Below are 12,922 nucleotides of genomic sequence, written 5' to 3'. Positions count from 1 at the left end.
CTCATAAATGCACAAACTCGAGACTGAACTAGTGCATTTATGGAGACCTTCTTCAATTGGAAAGGCAACCACACAGCAAACTACAGTCAATGTTCCTGCATTCCTTTCCTACCTACAAAAGAAACAAAGCAAAGTCGCCAACAATAAATCATCACTCACTATTCACCCTGAATTGAATCTAGTAAATCCCAAGTTATCCTCGCTAACAGATTATTTACCTTCTTTTTTAGGATGACCCCTAAAGAAGTCAGATCTCAGAAGTTAGATCTCTTATACATTGAGACGATTTGAGAAAGTGTCAGCATAATATGTAAATGGGAAAAAGAAATGATGGTAGACGCGTTTCGTTAGTAATGGAAACGTGATCAGAGAACGCATTGTGGGAAGTCGCTTCTTAAAGCGTATTAACCAGTCAGCGGGAGGAAAATATGCCACGGTCGGATGATCTGTGAATGGATAAATGAGTGGACAGGGCAGATTAAATTATAAAACGTTCATAGCGTAATAGCGTGCCGCGAGTACGAGGTTATTGTTGAAGATGGTCATTAGGTGGACGACGATAATTTTGTTATGCATCACGGCGAAAAAATGCGACGAGCGTGCGACTGACTCGTAAAGACGAAATGTAAACACGCTGGTCTATGATTTGTGTCTGCACCTTGCGCAAACAATCTCGGTTATTTTGTTGTCACTGCGGTATTCGTGTTAAATCTACGAAATAATGATATAAATGCTCGTCGTTCGAATCGACTGCCTGGGTACTTGGATTAAGAAAGAAGAAATTGACAAAAATATTCGTACAATTTTTATTTTGATCTGTTCACAGAGTAGTTTATAACGTAAACAGATGATGATCGTGTTATCAATGCTTCATACTAATGACTGATATGGTCAGTACGTTTGGAAATGTTGTTGGCACAAGTAGTATTCCATCATTTGTATTATTCAAAATTATCGTTGGAAAATGGATCGAGAATGTGCAGAGACGATTGGAGACTACGATTTACACCCATTACGGATAAAGTTTCAAACAACAGACGAAAGATAAATAAATTTTGGTTCTTTGTTGGTTTAGAAAAGAATTATAACTTAAATTCTACTACAAATATTACAATACTAAGGCGAAGTAGAAAATATTAACGAAGATTAAAACGTTTTCCGCAGAGCTCCTTTCAGTGCTAAGTAATCGATCCTTTAACTACAAACGCGTTTTTCTGAAAACCGGTTGTTTCGATCTGGCAAGTAACTTTTCTCAGAACTACTTATCCGATCGACTCGAAATATGAAGTGCATATTCACAATAACATTTTCTATTTCCCCTCTCTGATAATTTTTCAAATAATTTCGAAAACCATTTTTCATGAAATATTAAGACATTATTTTCTTCTCGAAGAAACTGTAAATATTTATTATTTATTATTTATGTGTGTTTATATTAGACTGTATTTAAGTAATTTTCAATAGGAAATTCTGTTGATTTATTCTGAAATAATTCGTCCTCACTGTCGAAATTACATAAAGCTATTTTTATCCGGGATATTTTAATTTAGTGTAGATACAGCACAATTTTGAATTTCAAATGAAATCAGCGTTAGATGATAGTGTATTTTAGTTTTGCAATTGTAATTAAGTTTCTTCGTACTACATATTTCTATTACTGTTTGTTTTTGTATTGTATCGTGTTTGGGTTCCCCGCTTATGGAACACGTAAACCCACGTTATGGCAGTTGTTAAAAAATTACGGTTGCACATCGTTACCAACATTTTACGCGATTATGTAAAAAACGCTTCCATTCCCGTTGAAATAAACGTAACGAGTGGAAATTTACATGAAAACGTTACAATGTTACCGATAAATAAATCCATCAGAGAGATAAGATGAGACTAATTAATGTTGAAGAAAATCAAGATAAGCGAGACTTGTATTCCAGCAAGAGAAACAAGAACTCGGCGCTAGAAGATTATAATGCCTTCAATTGTTACGAGATGAAGAACTATCGGAAAGTGAAGTTGGCCGTTTGCAACAAATAATTAAAAATAAGTAGAATTTTATTTGCCCACTGAAGAGTTCTACTACTTATCCTAATGACTTTTTGCGCGAAAATCGCAATTAATAGAGTTTTAGCAATGTTTATTATCTGGAAATGTAAAGTTAGCCCGCGTAAGTATTCTAGTTATTATATATATATATATGAGAAATCAACAAGAAAAAACAATAAATCGATAGAAATACAGAAGCAATAAGTATTCGTATAAGTGTTAAATTTTTAAAATTTCATTTAAAAAAAAAACGAAATTTACATTAATTTAAAAATAATTAATACTTCGTGGGTTTTAGTTTCGATTTTATAATTACTACAACTCTTCTAGCCATTACATTAACAGTCATAAATGTCGATGTTATTCGGGGTGGTATCTTCTTTCATTCCTTTATTAGAGCATTTTTTAAGTCCTTTTTACTGGAAATTTAATGCTTTATAATTCCCACGAAGCAATAAACTAATGTGCTTATGTTACAAATTCTACTGTAAATTGTTCGTCATAAGAACCGTGCGAATACTTCTTGCTTCTATATTTCTACCAATTTTTCGTATTTTCTTGTTAATTTCGCAAATTATATAAACTAGTAATTGTTGTTTGAACTATATTCTAGAGATTTCCGAGAATATGTAGAATACCATTAATTATAAAAGAAAGGAGTTATTAAACTACAATTTTATATAAAAGTTTTTTGGGAAATTGATCAATGTACGAATACATTCTACACCCACTGTATATACGTAGTAATAGTAGTCGCAAGGAAAGGATTCGGTCAAAACGGTGGGATACGTGAAGCCCTAGGAAAACATCTGATAGATAAAATCAGAAAATTGTCTTCTTTAGTAGGTACGTAAAATGCGTATGAACCTCAAGTTGCAAAAAAAATATTGTTAATTGCAAAAATGGCGGCAAAAAACATGAAAATGAACGATACATGTCGGCCGTTATTTTGCAGTAACTTTATGCTATAATAATAATTCATTAAGAGTCGAGGTTCATTAGCATATAAACTTAATTACCTTCAATTTAAGCGTTGAATCAAGTGAATCGGATAAAAATTCGATGAGCTATGCGTCCCACCGTTTTGACAGAATCCTTTCCTTGCGACTACTATATCTATATATGTACACTATTGAAATAAATCAGAACTAAAATACCGTTTCATACTTGGTATGATCGATTGCATCGAATTGTATATTTCAGTTTGTTTATTAAATACGTTGTTGTTTTGTTTTTTCTTATGTAATTGATTTGCTGCTATTTGCTTGATGTGTTGTATTAATATAATAAAGAGAAGTCATTTGAAATAAATAATATTTCTTTTATTAATATTTAGTGTATAGTTTAATTAGTAACATAATCTAATATATACATTCAAATTTAATCTACTCTGTCAAATGTTCTTCTTTGAACGTCCCTTTATATGTAAAAAAAGTTTCAATAACAAAAATTAATTATATCTGAAAATTATATGCATTATAAAAATACATTAGTTGGACCATACTACCCCCTTAATACTACACTGTGTTTTGTAATTATAATTCCTGTAGATTTCGCTCGCGTTACCTATTACACAACCGCAGTCATACTAAAAACCGAAATACTATCGCAAACTATTGATAGTCCAAGTCAAAGATCGGTAGTGTTTCCGAGGAAGACGAACCACCGATAGTCCTGATAATCGATAGTTTTAAATATTTTTCGCCACCAGGAGGCATTCCGCGAAAGATGAACTCACACGCCTTCGATACACGACGTGTTAATTTGATTAGGTGGAATTTTACATAGCGCGCTAGCGTGGCCAACCAACGAATCAAATCAAATTTCGCGCCGCGTTGCGACCGCCAAGATGGTGGTGGCACATTCGTGCAAAGCGTGTTCCTTATATAACAGAAAAGGAACAACAAGCGGGCACGAGTGACGCAGCATGCACGAACGTAAACTCTATTAGCGAACGCACTCGACGAACCGAACGAACGACACGACCGATGCAAAGCGACAAATAAATCCCGACCGAGCGGAAAATCGTGATTTTCCACCCACGGGAGCGGTCCGTTTTTCAATGGTTCCTGTTCACGCGCCAATATGTCTTCCATGGCCTTGAAACGAGATGTGACACGCGTGTCCCGCATCTTGTCAAACAAAACAAACAGTCTCGATCGAGGAAGACGGCTCGCTCGTGTCGCAATTGAAGGTGGCACACCACTGTGACACACGGGCACACGTGCTCGCCCTTTCCACTCGCGCCACTGTGGACGATGAAAAATTCTTACCTGCTGCCGTGAGAGAGCACACACGTTCCTTTCGCCAACTCTCGCTGGTTGCTTCCTCTTCGCGACGATACGAGACGAAAACACCGTCCTGACAGGCACACCTCGTAAAACCTTTTCGATACTTGACACTCGAGCCACCAACACACGAACACCACGGAAACGCACGTGAAGATATCCGCCGAGATGGACGTTTATAGCAGGTCGACGTATACCTTTCGTGATTACGAGTTATCGGCGCTATCGGCGCACCCTCTAGCGGCCCAAGGCGCAACCTCGCGACTGGAGGAAGGGAAAAGAACTCTTTCGATCTCGTTCACGAAAATCGATGGTTTATCCGAGTTTTGTTTAAGGGGACATTTCACTGTGAACCCATAAAAAACAGCATATTTTCAATCATTTTTTTCTCAGAAACTATTGCATGAAATTGAATGAATGTGTTTCCCCCTTAAAGGTATGATTAAGGAAAGGAAATAAAAAATATTTCATCATTTATTTACAAAGTAATATGCATGTGTGCAAAAAAAAAGTTATCCGCTGGCGCAAGTGATTTTGGCTCTCCTGGTAATCTGAAACAGAAAATCGAAAAAGTTTATTAAACTATGTCGTCACACCTATGGTCGGAACCTCCACTTATTTATTTCATCGAAGATAAATAAAATGGCAGCGTTTTTTGTGAAAGAGAGAAAAATACTTTTTTTGTACCGTAAATCAGGTGAAATTGTAAGTAAAAATCAAAATATCAACTACTTGGAGGTTCCGACCATAGGTGTGATGACATAGTTTAATAAACTTTTTCGATTTTCTGTTTCAGATTTCCAGGAGAGCCAAAATCACCTGCGCCAGCGGTTAACTTTTTTTTTGCACACATGCATATTATTTTGTAAATAAATGACAAAATATTTTTTACCAACAAAAAATTATTTATTTACTTTCCTTAATCATACCTTTAAGGGGGAAACACATTCGATCAATTTTATGCAATAGTTCCTGAGAAAAAAATGATTGAAAATATGCTTTTTTTGTGCGTTCACAGTGGAATGCCCACTTAAAGGAGGAGTCTGGCCCAGCTAATGTATTTTTATAATGCATATAATTTCCAGATATAATTAATTTTTGTTATTGAAACTTTTTTTACATATAAAGGGACGTTCAAAGAAGAGCATTTGACAGAGTAGATTTAATTTGAATGTATATATTAGATTATGTTACTAATTAAACTGTACACTAAATATTAATAAAAGAAATATTATTTATTTCAAATGACTTCTCTTTATTATATTAATACAACACATCAAGCAAATAGCAGCAAATCAATTATATAGGAAAAACAAAACAACAACGTATTTAATAAACAAACTGAAATATACAATTCGATACAATCGATCATACCAAGTATGAAACGGTATTTTAATTTTGATTTATTTCAATAGTATACATATATAGATATAGTAGTCGCAAGGAAAGGATTCTGTCAAAACGGTGGGACGCATAGCTCATCGAATTTTTATCCGACTCACTTGATTCAACGCTTAAATTGAAGGTAATTAAGTTTATATGCTAATGAACCTCGACTCTTAATGAATTATTATTATAGCATAAAGTTATTGCGAAATAACGGCCGACATGTATCGTTCATTTTCATGTTTTTTGCCGCCATTTTTGCAATTAACAATATTTTTTTTTGCAAATTGAGGTTCATACGCATTTTACGTACCTACTAAAGAAACGAATTTTCTGATTTTATCTATCAGATGTTTTCCTAGGCCTTCACGTATCCCACCGTTTTGACCGAATCCTTTCCTTGCGACTACTATTACTACGTATATACAGTGGGTGTAGAATATATTCGTACATTGATCAATTTCCCAAAAAACTTTTATGTGAAATTGTAGTTTATTAACTCCTTTCTTTTATAATTAATGGTATTCTACATATTCTCGGAAATCTCTAGAGTATAGTTCAAACAACAATTACTAGTTTATATAATTTGCGAAATTAACAAGAAAATACGAAAAATTGGTAGAAATATAGAAGCAAGAAGTATTCGCACGGTTCTTATGACGAACAATTTACAGTAGAATTTGTAACATAAGCACATTAGTTTATTGCTTCGTGGGAATTATAAAACATTAAATTTCCAGTAAAAAAGACTTAAAAAATGCTCTAATAAAGGAATGAAAGAAGATACCACCCCGAATAACATCGACATTTATGACAGTTAATTTAATGGCTAGAAGAGTTGTAGTAATTATAAAATCGAAAGTAAAACCCACGAAGTATTAATTATTTATAAATTAATGTAAATTTCGTTTTTTTAAAATGAAGTTTTAAAAATTTGACACTTGTACGAACACTTATTGCTTCTGTATTTCTATCGATTTATTCTTTTTTCTTGTTGATTTCTCACTTCTACAAAATAACTAATCTTTTCGTAGTGTATCTACTCTAAAGATTTCCAAGAATATGTAGAATATCACTGTTTATAAAGAAAAAGTTAATCAATCACAATTTCACATAGTTTATTTGGAAATTGTTCGGTGTACGAATACTTTCTACACCCACTGTATGTATACATTCAAATTAAATCTACACTGTCAAATTTTCTTCTTTGAACGTCCCTTTATGTGTAAAAAAAGTTTCAATAACAAAAATTAATTATGTCTGGAAATTATATGCATTAGAAAAATACATTAGCTGGACCGGACTCCCCTCTTAATTGCGCACAGTGGCTGTGTATTAATTGTAGAAATTAACTCTGTGCCTTTCTAAGCTAAACTTACCATTTATTTATCAAGAAAAATCATACAACTTTTAATTTTTCCTCAGTCACGCATTTCAAAACAATTCTATGTGTTTTATTAATATGAACGCTAGTACGTAACCAAGTGACCAGTACACATTTTTATTTAAACTAGAGTTGCAAATGTAATTATGTAAATGTAAAAACACAGAATTAATTGCTAAACCTATTAAATTCCAAGTATATTTCTAATCTGTTAGAAGAACAAGAATAAGTAAAATTTGTGGGGTATTTCAAATATATAGATAAATTGCGATGACCATCAGGTATAGACTTAGGTTTATATACGGATTGATTGTAATCTAATATGGTCATTAGATATTGTAATTGAATATTGTAATCTCACTATGAGATCAGATCGAGAACTTAGAAGGCTGATAATTCTACGTATCGAGATGATGAGTAAATATTTTTACTTAACCGTTCAGATTTCGTGTCGAAAAAAAACAAGCGTATTTTGTTGATACAAATATCTGACGCGCTAACAGTTGCTGAGGATCGCGTTACATTGCGTTTTTCGACTCTGTTTCGTGAAAACTCTCTGGTATGCTGAATGCAAATCCACAAAATTAATTTCTACACCTAATACATAGAAAATCTAGAGCCTTGTGATGAAACCAATTAATCCTTTAAAGATTACGCTAAATTTGTAAAGTTATTTTCCTTGTAATAATATTGAATACACCTTAACAATACAAATAGTACATTTTTAAATAAATACATGGTCATAAGAATTATTTCGATAATGTCAGTAAATGTAGCTAGTGCTGAAGAATCGTTCTCAAAGCTAAAGTTAAGTAAAAGATCAACTACGAAAGGTTGTCTCTACTTGCAATATTGTAATTTAAAAGAGACATTACTTCCAAATTAGATTTTTATGTAATTAATGATAATTTTAGCGCTGCTAAAAGAAAAAAAGTAATTCCATAAATTGTAGGTAAATTGTAATTATTTTTGTAAGTTGTTTCTGAAAACACTCTTTCCAATTTTATATCTTTGAAGAGAACGTCGTGTTTCACTAATGCCAAATTACACTTATTGGACAAATTTTAGGTACATTGTAACTTTTTTTGTAAGTTGTTTATGAAAACACTCTTTCCAATTTTATATCTTTGAAGAGAACGTCGTGTTTCCACTAATGCCAAACTAAACTTATTGAACAAATGTCTGTTCAAAATGTGAAGTTCTTACGAGATACAATTAGGCAGAGATAAATTACGGCTGCGTGACAAATATTATATAAATAAATACATAGTCTCGTATTAAAATATAATCTCACAACACATATACAGTACAATGTTTACGAGATCTGAAGAGTTTTAAACCTTTTAAACCTACATTTCATTTTTTTTTAGCATCATGATGGCGGACGTCGTCGGGAAACGAACGTTCCGGTTCGTTAAGCGGGAAAATCGTAATTAACGACGTCGTCGTGCGCGTCTCGACTGGCATGATGTTCCGGTAGAGAGGAAGACGAATGAAATTAGGCGAACCGCCTTCGAAGTTTCGCAATACCCTTTTGAACCATCGCTCGCTTCGTAAATGACCGTGGCTGCATTAAGGACTGAGATCGATGCTTGGAAGTCGACGTAAAACTTTTATGCTCCTGTTAACTGTTATTACGATTACTTAACGAGACGAAGACGCTTCTTCGTGTGTGCAATTTATGCGGCACCGGTTCAGGGGGAATCCTGGCGCGGCAGGGTCGTTGCTGCATACGATTATGATAAATCGTGATAGCGTTCGTGGGAATGAAAGTTGCTTGCCTTGGGAGACAGGAAAGTAAAGGAAAATAGGATAATCGAGAGTTGAGAATTTCGGTATTAAGTAATTGCGTAACGGTGTAATTTATGGGTCGAACGTTACTCGTATTAGGAAAGCAGTCGCGACTCGAAAGGATCGATCGAATTCAATTTGCGCTACGGATCGAATGATCGATTAACGCGGGAATCGTTCACGTGAAGTTCGCGTACGTTTCGAAGTATTTCAAGTACGTGATCACTGCGTCGTACAAGTACTCCATGTGTTCCTGAAATAAAAGAAGAAACGTGCGAGGAATACAAATAATAATAGAACGAAACATTAATTTTTATACTTGATGTGCTGCGTGCTTCGCGTTAGCGACTAAAATATTTTTTATTCCCTTTTTCTTTCTTTGCTTTTTGTATTGGATGTTACCTGGCTGTATTTTATCTTAATTTATTTCATTTTTCTTTGCGTTTACTCGTTGTTGGGAGGCTAGAGTCAATCGAAACTATGTGACTATAAATATTTCATGTCTAGTCATGTTGGTTGGTGTATATCACCGATTGGACCGTTTGAAACGTTTTTATTTAGGCGTATTGCTTTTGCAATACAAAATCTCAATTTTCGAACTGTTCTTATGGTGTTTATTAATGGGAAACTATTGTTCCTTTTTCTCTGCAATTTACGTAATCGCAATTATGAATATATATAGTTGATTTTAAAGTGTTAAATACAAGATTTAGTTTGTTTTCTGCACAATTAAATATTTGCAACGAGGGTGATGGGTTGTTTGGAACAATTGTTTTGGAGTTGATTGAATTGGAGTTGATTAGATCTTTTCAAGTAATTTTTCTAAATCTTGTTTTATTTTTAGCGTTTTTAGGGAATCTGATCATTTTTGGTACGCACTGCAGTTGTTTATTAACTCGCATATATTGTTCAATTAATTAATATTGATTAGATCGAGGCAAATTCATTTAATAATGTCAATTGCTGTAAAAGTTGAATATTGAGAAATACAACTATTTATAAGAGCGTAATTATCTTTTTTTTTTATAGATGTTTGGACTAATCTCAGGCATGGGGTTATTTGAAGAGTTTGAAACTTTTAACTATTTTGATAATATTTCTTATCAAATACTTATTATGTACAGGGTGTTTCAGGCAACTGGAAGAGGATGTACCTCCTAAACGGTTGGGAATAGAAAGAAACGTTATCAGTGAAAGTTAAATGGTTTCGGATGGTGCATAACATGCAACCAATTTTATGCACTTTTGTGCATCGATGCACCAGAAAAATGCAACTGTACTTTTTAAAAAAATGAAAATTTATACTTTTGATGACACAGATCGATGTAGTTTCTTGTGTTCTACAAAAAAGTATTAACGTACTTATGCCCTAAATTTCTTCGTTAGGAAGTTATCGATGGTAAAAGTCAGCCGAACTATTTCTACTTTTTGAACAAGTACCGCGCATACCTCTTTGCACCGGGCTCCACAAATTATGTAACCGGCCCTGAATATGCCACCTGACAAAGTTGGTCCTCGCAAAATTTATTTCCTATGAAACTGCACTTTTCTTAGAAATGGAAATTTATACTTTTGACGACACAGATTGCTGTAGTTTCTTGTGTTCTACAAGAAAGTATTAACGTACTTATGCTCTAAACTTGTTCGTTAGGAAGTAATCGATGGTAAAAGTTGTTGGAGCTCCTCAAGATCAGTAAAAAGCTGTGAATACAATTTATTTATTACAGATTCCACCGCGATCGCCGGATGTCACACCCCTTGACTTCTTTTTATGGGGATCTGTAAAAGATATAGTGTATTCGCACCCCTTTACTAATTTTGAGACATAAATAATGTATTGCGAAACGTCAAGAGGAAGATAGAAAAGTGCTTGGACTGCAATGGAGAATAGTTCGAGCACCTGTTATAACGTAGATACTTGCCGAGGGACAGAAATAGTTTGAATAACTTTTACCATCGATAACTTCCTAACAGTTTGAACATCTGTTATAACGTAGATACTTGCTGAGGGACAGAAATAGTTCAGGTAACTTTTACCATCGATAACTTCCTAACGAAGAAGTTTAGGGCATAAATACGTTAATACTTTTTTGTAGAGCACGAGAAACTGCATCGATCTGTGTCGTCAAAAGTATAAGTTTCCGTTTCTAAGAAAAGTGCAGTTGCATTTCTCTGATACACCGATGCACAAAAGTGCATAAAATTGGTTGCACGTTATGCACCATCTAAAACCATCCAACTTTCACTTATAACATTTTTTTCTATTCCCAAAAGTTTACGAGATACAGCCTCTTCCAGTTGTGTGAAGCACTCTGTATAAGATATCATTAATATCCTGCGTTATCCTTCCTTAAAATGAAGTCACGGTAATCTGTTTTACCCAAAACGATCTAATGAACCCCAATTTCTTCTATTATTTATTTTATTCGTATCCGAGGGATTTTCCATTAATTGTAATAATAGCAGTAATTACAGCAACGAAATAAAAATTTACCAAAGATTGAACAAAATCGGGCCTTGATCTCCTAACCGCGCGAATCGCCAAGCAAACGTCGCATTCACGTTCCACGGCCATTCTCTCCAAAAGAAAACTTAAGGCTAGGTAAAGTCCACAGCCGGTTACACCGTCGCTAATTGGAAACAGAAACACTTTAACGTACTTCGCGTTAACTGTCTGATTAATACGAAGATATTTTTGAAAATTCAACGTATCCTTACTGGCAGAGGACAACGGTCGGTCCGTCTCCCCTGGAAATTCTCTCGGTGGCTTGCCACAGCGTTACCAACGTCATCGTTGACGGTGGATTTTGATTTCTGCCGGCGGTCCATTCCGTGAACCGTAAAATCGTTACCTGTTGTTCCATGGCAGGCTTCTGAAATAAAACAAACAAACGAATCGGTGTATTTTTCACCGTTTGCATAGATAGGACATTGCAAATGTTTTTATAATAGATGATGAATGAAAAGTTGAGTTCTCTTGTGGGTTCATTGCGTAATTTTTATAATTTGAATTCCAGTTTTTATGAAACGAGCAAGGAATACGAAGCTTTTTGTTATTTTTTGCGTTTCCTGAAAAATGGTACTTTTTGGTCTTTCGATAGTAATTACTCAGGATACAGATGACCTATCGAGTCCAGACTTTTTTGTTTGACGCAGAATCACCTTATCTAAAGTACAATGAAGGGCGATTTGTCAAAATTGTGTTCGGATAAGAAAATAAAAAAAAAAAAAGTATGAAAAACACAACAAACATTCTTTTTAAAGTTGTCTTGTTTTTTTTTTGTTTTTTAATTTTTATTGATACTCTTCGCTGTTTTGTACTTTAGACTTTGCAGAACAACCTTAAAAAGGATTGGGTACAAAAAACAGCTAGTAGTGCTCCCCTTAAATTAAATAATTGAAAAGTAACGTATGAAGAAACATTAAATTCTGTTTGTATCAGTCTTCTATTTTCCAACATACCCTCTTTTTTTTTGGTGTAAGAATGACGATACGATCTCAAAATATATATTTTGTATCTAACAGTCTGGAGTCTTAAATTAATATTGAAAACGCTTTAATTAAAACTATGTAATAAATGGGTTATCAAACGATAAAACCTGTTTCATGAAAAGTTTGATCAGCTCACCTCGGAATTGTCGATGAGTACCAGTTTGTGCGAGACGTAAAAGTCGAATTCGACTGATCCTGTTGCCTTAATGTTTATGTATGGTACCGGCTTGAACTCCTCGGACGGAATAATGGGACAGCAGCTCTGCAAAGAGTATATTTCTCAAGTATGTCTCGACGGACATCGGCGTTCAATCGATAATCGATTCATAGGGATGCAGTCTCAATAACACTGTCTAACAAATTTAAACTTTTTTTCAAATTCCGCGATATCTACTAGGTGATTCTTATAAGGTTCCTCGTCCTAAATACGAATTTGAAAGTGAAATTGCTCCATCGCTCTTAGTTTTCGAGAAATTCGCGATTTTGTAAATACAGTCGATTTTGAGAGAAAACGTAGTACTACTTGAAAACTACGAACGCT

General features: G+C 34.2%; 2 protein-coding genes and 1 long non-coding RNA gene across 3 annotated transcripts in view; 1 reads left to right on the top strand and 2 right to left on the bottom strand.

Annotated features, from left to right (window-relative positions):
* The window catches only part of LOC128885482 (uncharacterized), a 2,291-nt gene extending 1,530 nt beyond the window's left edge, over positions 1-761 (top strand). The window contains exon 3 of the long non-coding RNA XR_008459616.1: positions 231-761. This is a non-coding gene — a long non-coding RNA (uncharacterized LOC128885482). The remainder of the gene's footprint in view (positions 1-230) is intronic.
* The window catches only part of LOC128885454 (probable inactive tRNA-specific adenosine deaminase-like protein 3), an 11,866-nt gene extending 6,466 nt beyond the window's left edge, over positions 1-5,400 (bottom strand). The window contains exon 1 of the mRNA XM_054139513.1: positions 4,314-5,400. The gene's annotated coding sequence lies outside the window, so the exon portion shown is untranslated. The remainder of the gene's footprint in view (positions 1-4,313) is intronic.
* Positions 5,401-5,407: 7 nt separating this feature from the next.
* LOC128885584 (uncharacterized) overlaps positions 5,408-12,922 on the bottom strand; it is a 36,065-nt gene continuing 28,550 nt past the window's right edge. Inside the window, exons 29-32 of the mRNA XM_054139682.1 lie at positions 12,518-12,643; positions 11,608-11,762; positions 11,384-11,519; positions 5,408-9,142 (exon numbers count right to left, since the gene is read on the bottom strand). Of these exons, the coding sequence (XP_053995657.1) occupies positions 9,068-9,142; positions 11,384-11,519; positions 11,608-11,762; positions 12,518-12,643 (492 nt within the window). The 3' untranslated portion in view covers positions 5,408-9,067. The remainder of the gene's footprint in view (positions 9,143-11,383; positions 11,520-11,607; positions 11,763-12,517; positions 12,644-12,922) is intronic.

The sequence above is a fragment of the Hylaeus anthracinus genome, unplaced genomic scaffold (assembly GCF_026225885.1).
Source record: "Hylaeus anthracinus isolate JK02 unplaced genomic scaffold, UHH_iyHylAnth1.0_haploid 11981, whole genome shotgun sequence".
Lineage (NCBI taxonomy): Eukaryota > Metazoa > Arthropoda > Insecta > Hymenoptera > Colletidae > Hylaeus > Hylaeus anthracinus.
The sequence above is the reverse complement of the archived record's forward strand: the minus strand, read 5'-3'. Positions and strand labels throughout refer to the sequence as shown.